At 44.4% G+C, this 22811-nt stretch overlaps 1 protein-coding gene across 3 annotated transcripts in view; it reads right to left on the bottom strand.

Annotated features, from left to right (window-relative positions):
• syne3 (spectrin repeat containing, nuclear envelope family member 3) overlaps positions 1 to 22811 on the bottom strand; it is a 158640-nt gene that overhangs the window by 125394 nt on the left and 10435 nt on the right. For all 3 annotated transcript variants that reach the window (XM_059963131.1, XM_059963136.1, XM_059963121.1), the window contains exon 3: positions 12558 to 12730. In XM_059963131.1, coding sequence (XP_059819114.1) covers positions 12558 to 12730 — 173 coding nt within the window. The remainder of the gene's footprint in view (positions 1 to 12557; positions 12731 to 22811) is intronic.

Here is a 22811-nt window from a genome sequence, read left to right as displayed (position 1 = left end):
TGGCTTAGATGGTGAAAACTATTGTGAACTACCTAATATCTATATACAAAAAAGTATGCCTGCCCACAAAGGGAACATTCCATGACAGAGAGATCTCCAAGGATGGTCTCACCTGAAACATGCCCATTTGCCAGAGATTGATTCAGAAACTGTGCTGCTGATAGGGACAAATGTGCCTAAAGTACTGGAGCTGTTGCAAGTGATTTGCAGTGTTAATGACGGAACCTATGCAATTAGAACAACATTAGATTGGACTGTGAATACACTGTGGAAAGGAGACAATGGTGATGGAAGAGACTGTGCACAGCCAGAGCTGACAATTAACAGGATCTCTGTTTTGAACTTGGATGAGCTTTGGCAGAAGCAGTTTAAGGCAGACATTTCTGAATGCAATCAGGATAAACAACCTAGCTTGTCAAGAAAAGATCACAAGTTCATGTAACAGGTTACTAATTCCACAAAACTAGTGGATGGCCACTACCAGATTAGTTTACCTTTGAGAAAGAAAGTTGATATGCCAAATAATAGGAAGATTGCTGAACAGCATGTTCTAAACCTAAGGAAGAGGATTAAACCGGAATTGTCATTTCATACTGATTACACAGCTCTGACACAGTGTCAAGAAAACCACCTTTCCCTTAACGTCACAAAAACAAAGGAACTGGTTGTAGATTACAGGAGGAATGGAGACAGGCTAACCCCTATTAACATCAATGGATCTGGGGTTCAGAGGGTAAACAACTTCGAGTTCCTCAGCATCCATATCACTGAGGACCTCAAGTGGTCTGTCCACACCAGATGTGTGGTGAAAAGGCACAACAGTGCCTCTTTCATCTCAGATGGTTGAAGAAGTTTGGCATGGGCCCCCGAATCCTAAGAACTTCCTACAGGGGCACAGTTGAGAGCATCCTGACTGGCTGCATCACTGTCTGGTATGGGAACTGTACCTCCCTTAATCGCAGGACTCTGCAGAAAGTGGTGAAGACAGCCCAACGCATCTGTAGTAGTAAACTTCCCATGATTCAGGACATTTACAACAACAGGTGTGTAAAAAGGGCCAGAAGGATCATTGGGGACCCAAGCCATCCCAACCACAATCTATTACAGCTGCTACATCTGGGAAACGGTACTGCAGAATAAAAGCCAGGACCAACAGGCTCTGGGACAGCTTCTACCAGCAGGCTATCAGATTGATGAACTCAAGCTGATTTGAGTGTACTCAATATTACATTGACTGTTCTATTTATAATAAATTATTATAAATTACTATGATTGCTCATTACACATTGAGATAGAGACATAATGCAAAGATTTTTACTCATGTATTCGAAGGATGTAAGAAATAAAGTCAATTCAATTCAATTTTATGAATGATGTCATCTCCAAAGATTGTGCTGAGTGCTAGCAGAGGATCTAGAACGCCATGATGAAAAAGTTTGATATATTCCACATCCTGGTGTTTATCACCCTAGAAAAGGGAAACTTCATGCTGTGTTTGACTGTGGAGTGACTTTCCAAGAATATCACTTAATGTTCAGCTTTTACAGGGACCAGATCATACTAGCTCACTGGTTGGAGTCATAACCAGATTCAGAAAAGAGCCAGTGGTGACCACAGTGGATATTAAATAAATTTTTTCATCAGATTAAAGAACCAATGGAAGATGCAGATCTATTGAAGTTTCTTTAGTGGCCTGATGGTGACCTCAGCCAAGATACGGTGGACTTTAGAATAGTGGTACATCTCTTTGGAGCAACTTCATCACCAAGCTATGCCAACTTTGCTCTTAAGAAATGTGCAGAAGGCAATGAAGAACAATTCAACTGTGAGATGATGGATAAGAGCTGAATTGCTTCTATGTTAATTACTGCCATGTGTCAGTCCTCTGAGGAAGAAGTTGTGCCTTTATCATAAACTTTTATCCATTTGTGCTAAAAGCAGCTTTCAAAGTGGATGAGCAACAAACATAATGTGCTAACTGTTATACCAGAAGAACAGAGTGAAAGACATGAAGGAATTGGTTTTGGATCAAGATCTTCCTTCAGTGAAGAGAGTACTGGGTGTGCAATGATGCATTCACTCTGATTCTTTAAAGTTTAAGATCACAATCCAAGATAGGTCATTCACCAGAAGGGGAATCCTCTCTACAGTTAGTTCTATCTATGACCCTTTCTGAATCTTGAGTCTGGTGGTGCTCTCTGTTAAGAAGATCTTACAAGATCTATGTAAGAAAGAGCTTGGCTGGGATGACACCATACCAACATCAATTGCTCATGAGTGGACAAGCTGGCTGGAAGAACCCTGCCTGTTGGGAGACTTCAAGGTTGTTAGAGATATTTGAAACCCCTGGATTTTGGAGAAGTTATGACTGCAAGTTACACCACTCTACAAATGCTAACGAAGATGGCTATGGAGCAGTGATCTACTTATAGTTGCACAACAGTCACTCTCAGATGTGCAGTGCTTTTAGCATGGGAAAATCCAGGGTAGCTCCATTGAAGTCAGTTTCCATCCCTTATATAGAGCTCACTGCTGTTGCAATGACAAACCATTTGGACACATTGTGGAGGAAGGATTTGGAGATGCAGCTTAATGATTCAGCGTTTTGGACTGATAGTACTTCTGTGCTGCAGTACATCAAGAATGAAACTCCCAGGTTTCTAAACTTTATTGCAAACAGAGTTTCAGAAACTCATAAGGTCAGATCGGCTGAGACTAACTTTCAGTGGAGGAGCTAAGAAAGTCTGAAATGTAGGTCACTGGGTTTTGGCAAAGAAGTAGACTTCCAGGCTGTAGCCACAAGCAATATAAAGTTTTTTTTTATTGTAGTTCACATTAAGACCTTATAGATCTCCCAAAATCCAGACCCTAGGATCAAATGAAATTTCGGTTTTTATAATATCTGAGATTATTCTAACAATGTATTTCCAAAAGTCTTCCAGTTAAGAGCAATTCCAAAGCATATGAAGTAAGTCTCCGTCACAAGATTTGCATCTCTGACAATCAGGAGAGCTGCTAAGGTATATTTTGTGCAGTCTATGTGGGGTGTAGTAGGTCCTGTTAAAGATATTAAACTGTACTTGTCTATGTTTAGTTGAAATTAATATAGTTTGAGACATTTGAAGGATATTACACCAATCAGCATCATTGTAATTGCATTTCAAGATCTGATTCCCACTTATTTTTAATATCACTCTGTAGTACAGATTGGCAAGTTACTGTTTAAAATTAGTGCAGTTGGAAAAAAATGTATCCTACAAAACTGGAAATCTTAATTTCCTCCCTCACACAGGCAGTGGTTAAACGAGTTAACATCCAGTAGTAAACCTGAAAAGATCTTGTATAGTGTGAGGAGGAAACCAGCAACATATGAAAAACATGGGGCTCCTTTTTGGCCTTATTACCATCATTACACCTCCTTGGCTACTGAATTAGTATGGATACCTGTCTTCCTGTGCTCCTACTATTTGCTTAATGTAGTAATATATACTTTATTAATATACATTAGGACCTCATACCTTAGTTGATCAATTTCATTTTTGCTATTTTTCAATTGTGAACGAGGAAGAAATTTTTACCATACCAGGGTTGTGGGTGGGAGTTTTTTGTCTGTGTTTTGTTTGTTTTTTCTCTTATGTGTATCTTGTTATGGGTGAAGCCAAGCAGAGCTGCAGAACAGATGCTGCTAAAAAGAGAGAGATAAGGGAGAGCCATTCAAAACTGCTAATGAGAGAGATAACGGAGAGGGAGAGGGAGAGGGAGAGGGAGAGGGAGAGGGAGAGGGAGAGGGAGAGGGAGAGGGAGAGGGAGAGGGAGAGGGAGAGGGAGAGGGAGAGGGAGAGAGAGAGATAATTCAGTATTTTGGCATCTCCCACGGACACTTTGCTTTGAACATGAATTGCTCATTAACACTTCTGTTGAGACAAAAGGAAGTGGTGAAGTTTGAGGGACAGGTGATACCCCATCGGGGGGGGGGGGGGAAATAAAATAGCAGGTTTGCTAAGACACTGCAGACACACCACAAGACCCTGAAGAGAGCATTGTGCCTCCACAAGTTGGTGGGAGTTTGGAGGACCGATTCGCAGGAATCGGTCAGAGGCTCACAGGGTGTAAAGGTACGACCGGTGGGGACCTGTTGTGTGTCCACCCTTGGATGGGTGACGGGTTCACCACAGAAGAACGGTCGCATCTAGAACAGAGGAGTCACAGTTGGTGACACATTCGGAAGGTTTGCCTGAAATCTCAACTGTATCTCTCACTCTCTCTCTCTCCCCCCAACGGTTCCACAACAACTACCTTGAACTTCTCTAAACTGAACTGAACTCTGCTTCACTTGAAAACTGATCATTTACCCCTAGACTTCGATAGAGCTTGGCGGATTCCTATTCTAATATTTGTGTGTACATGTGTATATTATCACTGCTAACCTGTTACATTTATATCCTTGTATTTAGTGTACTGTATTACTTAATTTATTAATAAACATTATTAGTTTCTAGTAATTACAGACTCCAACAAGTGTTCCATTTCTGCTGGTTTGACAACCCAGTTACAGGGTACGTAACAATCTGTTTATAAAAATACAGTTTTTTTTGCTTCAATAAAAATATCTATATAAAAAAGAAATAGATTTCCAGGTGAATTCTCAAATTTGCAAATGGGAGGAAATGTGAAAAGGTACAGCCATATTTTCGAGCTCAATCTAGAACTTGAAGATGGTGTTTTGTGAGTTGGTGGATGGCTTAGTAAAGCAGCCATGCCTAAACATCCTGTTATACTGGCAAAGGACCTTCATATCTCAGACATCATTCTGAAGCATGTACATCAAAAAGTGGGACATGCCATTTTCTTCTTGGAAGCCGTTGGAAACAATTACATCAGTGACGTCTCTGATGAGAGCGAAGTCAAAACTGGGAAGTGCAGGTCCGATTCATTACAGCCATTGAAGGGTCAGGTTGTCTCTCCTAGCGGTCTTGGCACTTTTGATTGAGGTCTTTCAGCCATTGTTCTTTGAATGTGCTGGTGCCTTTGCAGGTGTTGTGATCTTTGGCCATGACTTCCTAACTGGTCACAGGGATACTGGATGCCTTTAAGGATGCTTCCACACAGTCTTTATAGGGCTTTGTGCAACCTCCCTGCTTTCTGGTGCCATGTGCCAGCTCAGAAAAGAATCTGATCTTTGTGGGGTGATTGTCTTCCATCCAGACTACATGTCCAACCCATCAACGTTGAGCCTTCATGATCAGTGCCTGTCCTAGAGCTATCAGCCCTTTGTAGCACTTCTTTGGTGGGTCTCTGTCTTCCCATGAGATGCCCATGATCTTGCCAAGGCATCGCAGGTGGCACTGGTCAAGCATCTTGATGTGCCTGCAGTATGGGGTCCATGTTTCACAGCCATACAGCAGGGAAGTCAGGATGTCTGCTCCGTAGACTGCCAAATTGGGTCTTCAGCCAGATGCCATATTCTCCCCACACATATGTCCAAAGGATGCCCCAGCTTTTGCAAGTCTATTTCAGACCTCTCAATCTAGACTGCAGGAAGTGGAGAGGCAACTTCCCAGGTAAGTGAAGGCATCAACATTGTTGAGCTGTGTTCCTTCAAACTTAATTCATGGTTCTGCCAGGTTGCTGTAGGGTGCAGGTTGAAGTAGAACTTCTGTCTTCTGCAGGCTGATGGTTAGGTCAAATTTTCTTGCTGCCACAGCGAGGCAGTCAGCCAGCTCCTGCAGGTCCCTTTCACTGGGTACTGCAAGAGCTCAGTCATCTGCAAAGAGTAAGTCTCATACTGTAATCACATGTTGTCCAGTTTACGCCAAAAATACTGGATTCCCAGTACTAGTACAGCTGTGAAAAGAATCCTGTGTAAGTGTGTTGTACCTTTGGACAGGATCTCTCCAGATGAACGTTTACATGTGCAGGAGGGAACTACTTTGGAGCTTTTAAGGTAAAAATCAGAGGAGTACAGTGAAGAGGTATGGGGTCACATTTATCTGTCCATCTGTATGACCTGTCCATACTGAAATGGCATCTTCTTTAGACGTATATTCCGTTGTTAATACACTTTGACGCTTTATAGCAAGACGAGGACACGTTTGTGAACTACACTCTGATAATGCAACAAATTTTGCTGGCGCTCAGTGTGAGAAGTGCAATTTCCTCCCAGGAGATATTATGGTTGATGACACAGGGCCTTGAAATGGGAAGAGTCACACAAGTCTTTCCAGACAGAAGAGTTGTGCAGCAGATGCGCATCTAGACAAAGACCAGCTGTCTGGACAGGCCTATAATCAAGATCTGCCTTCAACAGGAGGCAAAGGTTTAAGGAGCTACAGCTCCAGAAGCTTCATGACTTTGACTTGAGAGAAAGTGGTAGTAAAGAACACTGTACTGGGTGAAGTGCTAGAGTGGTAGTAAAGAACACTCCGTACCGGGCTAAGTGCTAGAGTGGCAGTAAATATCACTGTACTGGGTGAAGTGCTAGAGTGGTAGTAAAGAACACTCCGTACCGGGCCAAGTGCTAGAGTGGCAGTAAAGAACACTGTACTGGGCGAAGTGCTTGAGTGGTAGTAAAGAACACTGTACTGGGCAAAATGCTAGAGGTAGTAAAGATCACTGTACTGGGTGAAGTGCTAGAGTGGTAGTAAAGAACACTGTACTGGGTGAAGTGCTAGAGTGGTAGTAAAGAACACTGTACTGGGCGAAGTGCTAGAGTGGTAGTAAAGAACACTGTACTGGGTGAAGTGCTAGAGTGGTAGTAAAGAACACTATACTGGGCAAAATGCTAGAGGTAGTAAAGATCACTGTACTGGGTGAAGTGCTAGAGTGGTAGTAAAGAACACTGTACTGGGCGAAGTGCTAGAGGTAGTAAAGATCACTGTACTGGGTGAAGTGCTAGAGTGGCAGTAAAGAACACTGTACTGGGCAAAATGCTAGAGTGGTAGTAAAGATCACTGTACTGGGTGAAGTGCTAGAGTGGTAGTAAAGATCACTCTGTACTAGGCTAAGTGCTAGAGTGGTAGTAAAGAACACTCTGTACTGGGCTAAGTTCTAGTAACCTCTGGCCTAGATGACTGTTATATGACTTGACTAGGAGGAGGAAGAAAAAGTGGGCATTTGCATTAATGTTAAGATGTTAGCCTTTGCAGATTTCATGTCTATTTTAGTAGTATGTAGTTGCAATATTATAGTGTAATAATTAGGGGCTGGGATGTAGGAACTATGTATTTGTTTTCTATCTATATTGTATTTTGTAGCATACTGTGGTAAATCATGTACATCTGTCTGGACACGCCCCTCTGCTGACTGCTCATGTGGCTCCTCCCACAGTCATCCAGCATGGACGTGCTCCGTTTTACTGGCTAATAAAAGCCTTTCAGTATTTACTCCACTTCCAGTCTTTTGGAGTTATTAATAGTGCATCACATACATAGTATGGTAATCTATTAATTGGACTGAGGCATGATAAAAGCAGATTAGCATAGTTACATTTTCATGCTTAGTCAGTTAGCCTAGTTGAGGAGTGAGTCGGGAATGATTTTTTGTTGTTGACCGCTAATTGGGTTGTTATTAACTAGATCGATAATTAGAAAACTATTAGAATGTTTAGTTACCCTATTTGAATGGTAATACCTCCACCAGGCCACAAGTTAGATCATTATATCACTTATTCCGAATGGCCTAATTCTGTTCCTATGTCTGATGGTGAGCATTCCTCGCAAAGAGATCAGAGACCAAAGGATCCCAGATCTATAAGTTTAAACTAATATGGGAAGGGGAAGGGAATTAGTATGAAAGAGCCAAGGATGAGCCAGCTGGTTTACAAGTAGATGATGGGTGTAACATGAATGAATGAATCTCCTCTCTAACCAGCAATGCTACCCCACCTCCTTTTCTTTCCTGTCTATCCCTCCTGAAGATTGAATATCCCTGGATGTTGAGCTCCCATCCTTGGTCACCCTGGAGCCATGTCTCTGTGATCCCAACTCTATCATATTCATTAATAACTATCTGCACATTCAATTCATCCACCTTGTTACGAATGCTTCTCGCATTGACACACAAAGCCTTCAGGCTTGTTTTTACAATACTCTTAGCCTTGTACAATTATGTTGAAAAGTGGCTCTTTTTGCTTTTTGCCCTGAATTTGCCTGCCTGCCACTTTTACTTTTCACCTTACTACTTTTTGCTTCTACCCTCATTTTACACCCTTCTGTCTCTCTGCACTTGTTCCCATCCCCCTGCCACATTAGCTTAAAGCCTCCTGAACAGCAGTAGCAAATGCTCCCCCTACGACATTGGTTCCAGTCCAGCCCAGGTGCAGACAGTCCTATTTATACCAGTCCCACCTCCCCCAGAACTGGTTCCAATGCTCCAGAAATTTGAATTCCTCCCCCTTGCACCATTTTTCAAGCCACATATTCATCTGAAATATCCTCCTATTTCTACTCTGACTAACACGTGGCACTGGTAGTAATCCAGAGATTATTACCTTTGTGGTCCTACTTTTTAGTTTATCTCCTAACTCCCTAAATTCACCTTGTAGGACCTCATCCCATTTTTTACCTATCGTTGGTACCTATGTGCACCATGACCACTGGCTGTTCACCCTCCCATTCCAGAATGTCCTGCAGCTGCTCAGAGACATCCTTGACCCTTGCACCAGGGAGGCAACATATCATCCTGGAGTCTCGTTTGCGGCTGCAGAAACATCTATCTGTTCCCCTTACAATCAAATCCCTTATCACTATAGCTCTCCCACTCCTTTTCCTTCCCTCCTGTGCCGCAGAGCCACCCGTGGTGCAAAGAACTCGGCTGCTGCTGCCTTCTCCTGATGAGACATCTCCCCCAACAGTATCCAAAACAGTATATCTGTTTAGGAGGGAGATGACCTCAGGGGACTCCTGCACTACCTGCCTACTGCTGCGCTGTCTAGTGGCCACCCCTTCCCTTTCTGCCTGTGTAGCCTTTACCTGCGGTGTGGCCAACTCACTGAACATGCTATTCACGACTTTCTCAGCATCGTGGATGCTCCAGAATGAATCCAATCGCAGTTCCAGACGCTCAATGCAGTCTGCCAAAAGCTGCAGTTGGACACACTTCCTGCACAGGTAGTCATCAGGGACACTGGAAGTATCCCTGATTTCCCACATGCTGCAGGATGAACAAACCATGGGGCCGATCTCAGCTGCCATGACCTACCCAATACTTGCTTCAACTTTTGAAACTTTCTCCTTTGAAAGGAGCTTACCCGGCCTTAGTGAAGCTCGTCCTCAGCCTCTTCTCGTCAAAGCCTCTCGAGTCAAAGTCTCAAATCTCCACTCCTTCACTGGCCCACTCACTCACTGGCCACTTTCCACAGGCCGCTCCACTTGAGGTAACCCTCTATTTATTTCTTTGAGCTTTTCAAACTGCTTGGTCACCTTACCTCGATTGCCCAATCAGCTGCTTTCTGCTGAGTCTGAGCTATTCAAATCTTGATTGTCAACCTATTCACTCAATAGGTTGAGTGAACTTGGAAGTTGGTACAGAGAGGATGTCAGGGGTAATTTTTTTTTTTTTTTTTACACACAGAGAGTGGTGAGTGCATGGAATGGGATGCTGTGGTGGAGGCAGGTACAATAGAGTCTTTTAAGAGACTCCTGGACAGATATATGGAGCTCATAAAAATAGAGGGCTATGGATAAAGCCTAGGTAGTTCTAAGGTAAGGACATGCTTGGGACAGCTTTGTGGGTCGAAGGGCTTGTATTGTGCTGTAGGTTTTCTATGTTTCTAGACACCAGTCAGATGGCAATTGGAGTACTGACAACAGTTTTGAGCCCCATATCTCAAAGGATGTGTTGTTATTCGGGTCAGTCAAAGGAGGTACATGAAGATGATTCTATTCTGGAAATGAAGAGGTTAAAATATGAAGAGCATTTAGCAACTTTGGGCCTGTACTCACTGAAATTTAGAAGTATACAGGGGGATCTCATTGAAACTCATATGACTCGATGGGGTGGATGTGGAGAGGATGTTTTCTATGATGGGGTATCCAGAACTAAGAGGCACAGCCTCAAGATTGAGGGGCAACACTTTAGAACAGAAGTAAGGAGGAACTTCTTTTAGCCAGAGAGTAGCGTATCTGTGGAATGCTCTGCCACAGACTATGGTGGGGACCAAGTCTGTGGGTATATTTAGGGCGGAAGTTGATCATATCCTGATTGGTCAGGGCATCAAAGGATAATGCGAGTAGGCAGGTATATAAAGTTGAGTGGGATCCGGGATCAGCCATGATGGAATGGCGGAGCAGTCTTGATAGGCTGAGTGGCCTAATTCTGCTCCATGTCTTACGGTCTCATGATCTATAAAAGTTTTACAAGGGTTGGAGAGTTGAGAAGTTACTTTTACCCAACAAGTAGCATGTTACTTCACTTGTCTAATACATGTACACCTAGCCCCTGCCAAGACCCTGACACATGGGCATTCAATACCATAACACACACACCCCTCCCAAAAGTCCAGACACTCCGAAAGCACCCCACACACCTCACTGATACCGTAACACAATTACACACACACACTCCTCCTGAGCACACACAAAGTTCCAAGTTGAAAGTACATTTATCATTAATGCACATATACACAATTTTACCATGAGATTCCTCTCCTTACAGGCAGCCACAAAACAAAGAAACCTGAAAAAAGCGTCAGATACCCTGTGCACAGAGAAAGAAAAAACAAACAAACCATGCAAACAACAAAAGCAAGTGAATAGCTTCAGAACTGGAGTTTTACGAAAGATACAAAGCCAGGCATCACTGCAACTGGCACAGGCGCAGGCAACAGCCATAACCATTCCAAAGCCAAGTAAGCATTGTTAGACTATGGAAGCAAAACCAGGCATTACTGCAGCCAGCACTGCAGTCCAGCATACAGCCAAGCAGACGCCGTGACTTGGCAAGCAGAACCGGCCCATCCTTCGCCTCTGGTCCCAGCACTTTGACCTATTCAATCTGGCCCAGTGCTTAAACTGGCTAAACAGTGGGCTGTTCCTTGCTCCCAGAGCACTTTGCCAGTCTGTACCTGACCATTCCAATTCAGCCCAGTGTTCAAATGAATCAGACGTCACTAATTTCCTCACTCTCAGGGTGCCATGATTCTGCCTTGAATCCCCTTTGACCCTGATTACACTTGCCATAACCAGACCTTAAGACATAGGAACAGAATTTGGCCATTCAGCCCATCAAGTCTGCTCCACCATCCATCATGACTGATCCTGGATGCCACTCAACCCCAAACACCTGCCTCCTCACCATATCCTTTGATGGCCTGACTGATCAGGAAACAATCAACTTCTGCCTTAAATATACGCATGGACTTGGCCTCCATCACTGTCCTTGGCAGAGCATTCTTCCCTGCACATCTGCCACCACTTGTCTCTGCTTGCCATGATAACTCTTTACTCGCCTCTCCATTGTTATTAATCAAGTGTTATTAAAAAGGCATATATAAACTGGCTCGATTTTACTCTCATCTTAACTCAACCTGTGATAGATGTCATTCTGATGTTGCTTCATTGACTCATATGTTCTGGTCTTGTCCTTGTTTACAAAATTATTGGAAAGATATCTTCAGTATTATTTCAAAAGCCTTAAAAATTAATTTTCAACCGCATCCTCTTACTGCAATTTTCGGTTTACCAATGATGGATAATAATCGTTTATCTGCTTCATCTCAACGAATGATTGCATTTGTTACATTAATGGCCAGAAGATCTATATTATTGAATTGGAAAGAAATTAATCCTCCAACTGTATTTCAGTGGTTTTCTCAAACTATTTCTTGTTTGAGTTTAGAAAAGATTAGAAGTGTGGTTTTTGAACCTTCAGTTAAATTTGAAGAAACTTAGAGACCTTTTATTCAACATTTTCACATGAGTTGAATTGTCTTTTCCTAAACCTTACTTATATTATCCTTAATCAATTGGATGGAGGTTCAGAGTTATTGGCACTACTGTATATGTACTTAATATTATTCAATGGCCCATGTTGGTAAGTGTTTTTTTGTTTTTTTCTCTCTCTTTTTTTTGAGGGGTTTTTCCTTTTTTTTTCTTTTTACTTCTTTGTTCATTATTGTTCTGGGTTTGAGAGGTTATATATTTTTATTATTACATATCTGAATGTCTATTTAAACTATTAATTATGTACTCTCCAACATTTTGTATTCATGTTTCATTTATGTTTGTTTAAAACTAATAAAAAGATTTAAAAAGAAAAAAGAAAAAAAAGTAAAAAGGCATATATTGTAGTCATTTTAATTCCATTGCAGTAATCGCTGGGCATCGCCAGTATCATCTTAAACTGAAAGACACAGACACACACACCCTTCCCCAACTTTCCACTCAGCACTGTTTCATGCACTAATTCTCAACTCCCCAGAGTTTGCATCCACTCACACCCACCCCTTGCATGCATTTAACTAACAGTAAAAGCTCAACCTTGTTCTGGTTTTAAATGTGGAAGCCAAACAAGTGACAGAGTGAATGAGATAAAGTGAACAGCAGACACTGAACCACTACCTGTGACAATGAACCATATTGGTCTGGGTATCTTCCCAGGTGGTTTTGATCTCTCTCAGTGCCCTATGGATCTCTTGCTTCTTGGCTTCACTGATGTGGTCCAGCAATAAATCTGCCTTCACCTGCACCTTATGTATCCACATGCTTCCTTCAGGTTCCTTAGCCAAAATTTCCTATCAAACAAAAAATAAGGGAAGAGATAAAGATTGGCATGTACATCAAAACATATATGGAAATGTGTCATTTTCATCATAAACTAAACCATTCCAAGGTGTTCTGGGGGCAGCCCACAAGTGTCAACATGCTTCCAGCACCAACACTAACACTAACCCTAACCAGAATGTTGGAGGAACCTGGAACACCTAGAGGAAACCCATACAGTTGTGGGGAGAACATACAAGCTCCTAACAAACAGTGGCAGGAATTGAACCCTGATCATTGGCCACTATGCTATTGTGTTGCCATAAATAAAAAGTTGCCAATTTTTAACAACTGATTAACTCTAGTGAGAACCAGGCTGAATGTTACAAACAAAAGAAAATCTGCAGATGCTGGAAATCCAAGCAACACACACAAAATGCTGGAGGAACTTAGGCCAGGCAGCATCTATAGAAAAACGTAGTCGACCTTTCAGGCCGAAACCCTTCCGCAGAACTGCAGAAAGAAAGCTGAGAAGTAGATTTAAAAGGTGGGGGAAGGGGAGAGAGAAACACAAGGTGATAGGTGAAACATGGAAGGGAAAGGGTGAAGTAAAGTGCCACAAAGTCGATTGGTGAAAGAGATAGAAGGTCATGGAAGGAAAAAGAGGAGGGACATATCAGATTGGGAATGGGAAGTGGAATTAAAATGGATGGCCACTGTGAAATCCTGTTTGTTCTGGTGAACTGAGCATAATGCTCGGTTAAACAGTTTCCCAATCTACGCTGGGTCTCACTGATATATAGGAGGCCACACCGTGAACACTGAACACAGTAAATGACCCCAACAGACTCACAGGTGAAGTGTCACCTCACCTGGAAGGATTGCTTAGGGCTCTGAATGGTGGTGAGGGAGGTGATGCAGGGGCAGGTGTAGCACTTATTCTGCTTGGAAGGACAAGTGCCAGCAAGGAGATCAGTGGGGAGGGACAAATGAACAAGGAAGTCTCGTAGGGAGCAATCCCTGCAGAATGCAGAATGTGGGGGTGGGGAGAGAAAGATGTGCTTGGCGGTGGGAACCTGTTGGAGGTGGTGGAAGTTTTGGAGAATTATGTGCTGGATGGGGAGGTCGGTGGGGTGATGGTGAGGACAAGAGGAATCCTATCCCTGGTAGGGTGGCAAAGAGTAGACCACATGAAATGGAAGAGATGCGGTTGAGGGCAACGTTGATGGTGGAGGAAGGGAAGCCCCTATCTTTGAAAAAGGAGGATATCTCCTTTGTTCAGGAATGTAAAGCCTCATCCAAGAGGTCTAGAATACAAGAACAAGGATGTGATGCTGAGGCTTTATAAGGCACTGCTGAGGCCTCACCTTGAGTATTGTTAACAGTTTTGGGCCCCTCATATTAGAAAAGATGTGCTGGCATTGGAAATGGTCCAGAGGAGGATCACAAAGATGATTTCAGGAATGAGAGGGTTATCATATGAGGAATGTTTGATGGAGTTCAAAAGGATGGAGGATCTCATTGAACCCTTTTGAACGTTGAAAGGCCTAGACAGAGTAGATGTGGAGAGGATGTTTACCATGGTGGGAGAGACTAGGACAAGTCGGCACAGCCTCAGGATAGAGGAGCACCCTTTCAAAACAGAGATGCGGAGAAATCTCTTTAGCCAAAGGGTGATGAATTTGTGGAATTTGTTGCCACATGCAGCTGTGGAGGCCAGGTCATTGGGTGTATTTAAGGCAGAGATTGATAGGTTCTTGATTAGACATAGTATCAATGGTTACAGGGAGAAAGCCAGAAACTGGGGTTGAGGAGAGGCAAAAAAAAGGATCAGCCACGATTGAATGGTAGAGCAGACTCAATGGGCCAGATGGCCTAATAACGCTCCTAATAACGTCTTATGGGATGGAATTTTTGCAAGTAGCAGAGTGGGACAATGTTTAGTCCCGGTAGCTGTGAGAGTCTATGGGTTTGTACTAGACACTGGTGGATAAGCTGTCTCTGTAGATAGAGACAGTAAGATTGCGAAAGGGAAGGGACCAGGTGAACTTGAGGGCAGGGTGAAAGTCGGAGGCAAAGTGGATGAAGTCAATGAGTTCAGCACAGGTGCAGGAAACAGCACCAATGCAGTCACTGATATAGCATAGGGAAAGTGCAGGACGGTCCCGTATAGGCTTGGAACACAGACTGTTGCACGTAGCTAACAAACAGGTAGGCATAGCTGGCACCCAGGCAATTGCCCATAGCTACCCGTTTTTTGAAGGAAGTGGGAGGAGCCAAAGGAGAAATTTTTGAGATTGAGGACAAGTTCCACTAGGCAGAGAGTGGTGGAGGAGGGGAACTGGTTAGGTCTGATGTCCAGTAAAAAAGAGCTTTAAGGCCTTTCTGGTGGACGATGGATGTGTATAGGGACTGGACATACATAGTTAAAGTAAGATGATGGGGGCCAGAAACTTGAATTCCTCAAAAAGTTCAAGAGCACGTGAGGTGTCATGGATGTAGGTAAGAAGTAACTGAACTGGGGGGGATAAAACAGAGTTAAGGTATGCCGATATGAGTTCAGTGGGGCAGGAACAAGCTGAAACAATGGGTCTACCTGGACAAGCGTGTTTGTCGATATTGGGTAGGAGGTAGAAACGGGAGGTGCAGGGTGCAGGAACAATGATGATGGTGGCAGTGGATGGGAGATACCCAGAGTCATTAAGGTTGGTGATGGTGTGGGAGACAATGGTATGGTGTTCCTGAGTGGGTTCTGTTTGAGGCGTAAGTAAGAGGAGGTGTCTCAGAGTTGGCTCTGGGCCTCAGCAAGGTAAAGGTCAGTACGCCAGTCTACAATTGAACCTCCGTTATCTGTGGGTTTGATGGTGAGATTAGGATTGGTACAGAGGGAGTGGACAGTCAAACGTTCGGAAGGAGTGAGGTTGGAATAGGAGAGAGGAGAGTTAAAGTCTACACGGATTATGTCCTACTGGCAGCTGGCAATAAAAAGGTTCAGAGCAGGCAGAAGACCAGGGTGGGGTGACATTCAGAGGAAATGTTACAATCAGGAGAATTGAGAAGAAAAGTAAGTCAAGTCACTTCATTGTCATTTCCACCATAACTGCTGGTACAGTACATAGTAAAAATAAGACAACGTTTTTCAGGATCATGGTGTTACATGACACAGTACAAAAACTAGACTGAACTACGTAAAAAAACAACAGGGGGAAAAAAAACACAAAACTACACTAGACTAGACCTACCCAGGACTGCATAAAGTGCACAAAATAGTGCAGGCATTACAATAAATAATAAACAGGACAATAGGGCAGTAAGGTGTCAGTCCAGGCTCTGGGTATTGAGGAGTTCTGATAGCTTGCGGGAAGAAACTGTTACATAGTCTGGTCGCGAGAGCCTGAATACTTCAGTGCCTTTTCCCAAACGGCAGGAGAGAGAAGAGTTTGTATGAGGGGTGCGTGGGGTCCTTCATAATGCTGTTTGCTTTGCGGATGCAGTGTGTAGTGTAAATGACCATAATGGCGGGAAGAGAGACCCTGATGATCTTCTCAGCTGACCTCACTATCCGCTGCAGGGTCTTGCGATCCAAGATGGTGCAATTTCCGAACCAGGCAGCGATGCTTTCTTTGCTATGGAGCTGGTGTTGAGGGACCAGGTGAGATTCTCCGCCAGGAGAACACCAAAAAATTTGGTGCTCTTAACGATCTCTACCTAGGGGCCGTCAATGTTCAGCGGGGAGTGGTCGCTCCGTGCCCTCCTGAAGTCAACAACCATCTCTTTTGTTTTGTTCACATTCAGAAACAGGTTGTTGGCTCTGCACTAGTCCATTAGCCGCTGCACCTCCTCTCTGTAAGCTGACTCATCGTTCTTGCTGATGAGACCCACCACGGTGGTGTCATCAACGAACTTGATGATGTGGTTAGGGGTTGATGATGTTGTGGGTCAGCAGAGTGAACAGCAGTGAACTGGGCACACAGCCCGGGGGGGGGGGGGGGGCCTGTGCTCAGTTTGATGGTGTTGGAGATGCTGCTCCTGATCCAGACTGACTGAGGTCTCCCAGTCAGGAAGTCTAGGATCCAGATGCAGAGGGAGGTGTTCAGGCCCAGTAGGCTCAGCTTTCCAATCAATTTCTGAGGGATGATTGTGTTGAATGCTGAACTGAAGTCTATGAATGTATGTGCAAACATGAGGAAATCTGCAGATGCTGGAAATTCAAACAACACACACAAAATGCTGGTGGAACACAGCAGGCCAGGCAGCATCTGTAAGGAGAAGCACTGTCGATGTTTCAGGCCGAGACCCTTCGTCAGGCCTAACTGAAAGGAAAGATACTAAGAGATTTGAAAGTAGTGGGGGGAGGGGGAAATGCGAAATGGTAGAAGACCGGAGGGGGTGGGATGAAGCTGAGAGCTGGAAAGGTGATTGGCGAAAGTGATACAGAGCTGGAGAAGGGAAAAGATCATGGGACAGGAGGCTCAGGAGAAAGAAAGGTTGGGGGGGAAGCACCAGAGGGAGATGGAGAACAGGCAAACAATTAAATATGTCAGGGATGGGGTAAGAAGGGGAGGAGGGGCATTAACGTAAGTTAGAGAAGTCACTGTTCATGCCATCAGGTTGGAGGCTACCCAGCCGGTATATAAGGTGTTGTTCCTTCAACTTGAGTTTGGATTCATTTTGACAGTAGAGGAGGCCATGGATAGACTTATCAGAATGGGAATGGGACAAGGAATTAAAATGTGTGGCCACTGGGCAACGCAGACTGGGAGACCGTTTTGCTGAACACCTATGCTCGGTCCGCCAGAGAAAGCAGGATCTCCCTATGGCCACACTCAGGGAGATGTTGAAGGTGTCAGTGAGAACATCTGCTAGCTGGTCTGCACATCCTCTGAGCATTCTACCAGGAATGTTGTCTGGTCCAGCAGCCTTCTGTGGGTTCCGTAAGGGAGGTAGAATCAGTGTTACACAGCATAGAAACATGCCCTTCAGCCCAAATTGACAGTAGGTTACTTAGATTCATCCTACTTATCTGCATTTAGCCAATATTTTCCTATCAGTGTATCTGTCCAAATGCCACTAGCCCTCCATATCCACGTATACCTACTATCCATGTACCCATCCAAACTTCTCTTAAACATTGACATTGAGCTCACATGTATCATTCCACACATTCATGACCAATGAGTGAAGAAATATCCCCTCATGTTCCTCTTAAACCTCTCACCTTTCACCCTTAACCCATGACCTCCAGTTGTAGTCACACCCAAAAGGGAAAAAATCTGCTTGCATTTACCCCATCTATACCCCTCAAAATTTGTAAACCTCTATCAAATCTCCTCTCAATCTTTTAGTTCTACAGAATACAGTCCTATCTAGTCATCAGCAAATTTACTAACCCATCCCTCCACTTCTTCATTCAGCTCATTTATAAAAATCACGAAGAGAAGGAGTCTCAGAACAGATCCCTAAGGCACACCAGTGGTCACCGACCTCCATGCAGAATATGACCTATCTACAACCACTCTTTGCTTTCCATGGGCAAGCCAATTCTGGATCCACAAAACAAAGTCCCCTTGGATCCCATGCCTCCTTACTTTCTCAATAAGTCTTGCATGGGGAACCTTATCAAGTGCCCTGCTGACATCCATGTACACTATATCGACAGCTCCACCTTCAATGTGTTTAGGCACATCCTCAAAAAATTCAATCAGGCTCGTAAGGCACGACCTGCCTTTGACAAAGCTATGCTGACTATTCCTAATCATGTCTCTCCAAATATTCATAAATCCTGCCTCTCAGGATCTTCTCCAACAAAATTGGATAAGTATATGGACAGGAATGGAATGGACGGTTATGGGCTAAGTGCAGGTCGGTGGGACTAGGTGAGAGTAAGCATGGACTAGAAGTGCTGAGATGGCCCGTTTCCGTGTTGTAATTGTTATATGGTTAACTTACCAACCACTGAAGTAAGACTCACCGGTCTATAATTTCCTGGACTATTTCTACTCCTTTTCTTGAATAAGGGAACAACATCTGCAACCATACAATCCTCTGGAACCTCTTCCATCCCCACTGATGATGCAAAGATCATTGCCAGAGGCTCAGCAATCTCCTCATATGCCTCCCACAGTAGCCTGGGGTATATCTCATCCGGTCCTGGTGACTTATCCAATTTGATACTTTCCAAAAGCTCTTTCTTAATGTCTATATGCTCAAGCTTTTCAGTCCGTTGTAAGTCATCCCCACCATCACCAAGATCCTTTTCCGTAGTGAATACTGAAGCAGTTCATTAAATACTTCCACTATCTCCACCGGTTCCATACACACTTTTCCACTGTCACATTTGCTTGGTCCTATTCTGTCATATCTTATCCTCATGCTCTTCACATACTTGCAGAATGCATTGGGGTTTTCTTTAAACCTGCTCACCAAGGCCTTCTCATGGCCCCTTCTGGCTCTCCTAATTTCATTCTTAAGCTCCTTCCTGCTAGCCTCATAATTTTGTAGATCTCTATTATTACCTAGTTTTTTTTTAAACCTTTCGTAAGCTTTTCTTTTCTTCTTGACTAGATTTTCAACTGCCTTTGTACATCACGGTTCCTTTATCCTTGTCAGGGTCTGGTCCGGTCCAGAATCCGCATTCTGGGTCTCGATCCGGTAAGAGTGCTCCGGACTCCGGGTCTTGCAGCTGTCCTTCCCTGCCCCTTTGAGCCTGTTAAGATCAGCCTGGATCAAGGAGGCACACCTGTGGCCAATTTGGCTGCAAGTGTTTATAAGGGGCCGTGGGACGGAGACTGGGCGGGTGGTTGTTTTGTTCTGTATCCTGTTCTGCCCTGCTTGGAATCCTGTCCTACCCTGGTTGCTGCCCTGCTTGGAATCCTGCTCTGCCCTGGTTGCTGGACTGTTCTGTATATGCCCTATCCAGTTAATCTTGTTCCCCTGCTTCTCTCCTGTGTGCTGGCCCTGCTGTTCTGCCTTATTCTCCTTGCTTGCGCTACCATGCTGTTGGTTGCCTTTCCCAATCTACCAATGTACCCGGCGGATCACTGTAGTTTTGCTGCTTACCCTGGACCCAGCTTCCTACCCATTGCCTCCGTCGGGTGGGTCCGACCAGACTGCCGCTGCCCGGCAGGGGTTCTGCCCCTTCCTACCCGTTGCCTCTGTCGGGCGGCTCTAGCAGGACTGCCGCTGCCTGGCAGAGGTTCTGCCCCTTCCACTTATTGCTCCCTAAGGGTTGTGCCCCACACCAGCCCAGGTATCCGCGACTGGCCCAGGCCTCCGTATTTTCCGCCTGGAAGGTGGCCCTGTCCAGGATCCATGCGGCCCGCCCTAAGGACTCCTACCCTTTCCTCCCCTCGTTTCCCGTGGGTTGTGCCCCGCACCTGCCCAGGTGTCCGTGACTGGCCCAGGCCTCTGTGTTGCCACCTGGGAGGCGGCCCTGCCCAGGATCCATGCAGCCCGCCATGAGGAATCCACCTGCCTGCCTGCCCCGAAACGTGGGATCCGCCTGCCTCGTCTGAACTCTGGGCTCCGCCTGCCTGCCTGCTTCGTCTGAACTCTTGGATCCAGCCCCGCCTGCATTAACCCTTACATGCCATGGCATCCCCATCCTGTCCTCCCCCTAGTACTTCAGTGTCTGCATCCTGCTTTTGGGTCCATTCGGCCCCCATTCCTGACAACCCTACCATCATTGAAATATACCTATGCAGAACTCCACACAAATATCCCCTGAACATTTGCCACATTTCTGTCATACATATTCCTGAGATCCTGTTCCCAATTTACACTTCCAAGTTCCTGCCCGAAAGCTTCCTATTTCCTCTTACCCCAATTAAATGCTTTCCTAACTTGTCTGTTCTTATCCCTCTCCAATGCTATGGTAAGGAGATAGAATTGTCTCCAAAATGCTCTTCCACCGAGAGATCTGACACCTGACCAGGTTCATTTCCCAATACCACATCAAGTACAGCCTCTCCTCTTGTAGGCTTGTAGAACAACATTGGCTATCCTCCAATCTTTTGGTACCTCTCCAGTTGGTCTGGATGTTTTAAATATCCTGGCAATTTCTGCACACCTCCCATAGGGTCTCGGGGAACACCTTGTCAGGCCCTGGGGATCTATTCACCCTGATCTACCTCAGGGTAGCAAACACCTCCTCTTCTGTAATCTGTACAGGGCCCTTGAAGTTGTTGCTACTTTGCCTCACTCCTATTGACTCTGTATTCATCTCGAGTATCATACTGATACAAAGAATTCATTTAAGACCTCTCCCATCTGTTTTGGCTACACACATGGTCTTCCAAAAGACCAATTTTGTCCCTTGCAATCCTTTTGCTCTTTATATATCTGTAGAATCCCTTAGGATTCTTCCTCACCTTGTCTGCTAAAGCAACTTCATACCTTCTTGTAGCCTTCCTGATTTCTGTCTTAAGTGTCTCTTGCATTTCTTGTACTCCATCAGCACCTCATTTATTCCTACTTGCCTATACCTGCTGTGCACCTCCTTTTTTCTCTTAACCAGGACTTCACTATCTCCTGAACACGAAGGTTCCCTGCACTTGTTTATCTTTTTTTCTGACAGGTACATCCAAGCTTTGTACCCTCAAAATTTCTTATTTGAAGGCCTCCCACTTTCCAAGTACATCTTTGCCAGAAAACAGCCTGTCCCAATCCACATTAGCCAGATCATTTCTAATACTATATACTGGTAATACAATATTCTAACACAATATTGTGGGCCGAAGGGCCTGTACTGTGCTGTACTATTCTATGTTTTTTTTTCTATACTATGAAAAAAATCCAATTTAGAATCTCAACCTATGGTCCAGACCTATCTTTCTGTATATTTACTTTGAAACGAATGACATCGCAGTGACTGAATGCAAAGTGTTCCCCTACACAAATTTCTGTCACCTTCCCTGTCTCATTCCCCCAGTAGCAGATCCAGTATCACACACTCTCTCGTTAGGACTTCCATGTACTGATGAAGTAAACTTTCCTGAATACATCTGACAAATTCTATCTGGAAGATTGTTCAACCTCCCTCTTAAGAATGCCAAGGATTCAATCCAAGACATCCCAGACCCTGGCACCCAGGAGGCAACATACCATCTGGGAATCTTGTTCTTGCCCACAGAACCTCCTGTCCATTCCTCTAACTAATGAGTCCACTATCACCAGAGCATGCCTTTTCTACCTCCTTCCCTTTTAAGTCACAGAGCCAATGCCAGACACCCAACCGCTTGACTTTAAGTCATCCTCCAAACAGTATCCAAAGTGGTATACTTGTTTTTAAGGGGGATGACTGCAGGAGTACTCTGCAATGGCTCCTTAATCTCTTTCCCCTGCCGACTGTCACCCAGTTTCCTGTCCTGCAACTTAGATGTAACTACTTCTCTAAAAGTCTTAACTGTCACTCCTTCCTCCTCCCGAATGTCCAGTTCCAGCATGTGCAGCTGGATGCACATATCTCAGTTGTAGTCGTCAGGGACACTGCAGGTCTCCCTGCCTTCCCACATCCGGCAAGAGGAGCATTTGACTATTCTGCCTGGCATCTCTACTGTCCTAACTAAGCAATAATAAAGAGAAGGAAAAAAAACTTTACATGGAGTTTTTGTGTACAGTTCTGGTCACCTAATTATAGGAAAGATATCAACAGAATAGAGAGAGTACAGAGATTTACTAGAATGTTACCTGGGTTTCAGCACCTAAGTTACAGGGAAAGGCTGAATAAGTTAGGTCTTTATTCTTTGGAGCGTAGAAGGTTGAGGGGAGACTTGATAGAGGTATTTAAAATAATCAGGGGATAGATCGAGTTGATGTGGATAGGCTTTTTCCATTGAGAGTAGGGGAGATTCAAACAAGAGGACATGATTTGAGAGTTGGGGGCAAAAGTTTAAGGATAACACTAGGGGGAGTTTCTTTACTTAGAGTGGTAGCTGTGTGGAATGAGCTTCCAGTAGAAGTGGTAGAGGCAGGTTCAGTACTGTCATTTAAAGTAAAATTGGATAGGTATATGGACAGGAAAGGAATGGAGGGTTATGGGCTGAGTGCGGGCCAGTAGGACTAGGTGAGTGTAAGAGCCGGCACGGACTAGAAGGGCCGAGATGGCCTATTTCC

This window comes from Hypanus sabinus, chromosome 2 (genome assembly GCF_030144855.1).
Source record: "Hypanus sabinus isolate sHypSab1 chromosome 2, sHypSab1.hap1, whole genome shotgun sequence".
Lineage (NCBI taxonomy): Eukaryota > Metazoa > Chordata > Chondrichthyes > Myliobatiformes > Dasyatidae > Hypanus > Hypanus sabinus.
The sequence above is the reverse complement of the archived record's forward strand: the minus strand, read 5'-3'. Positions and strand labels throughout refer to the sequence as shown.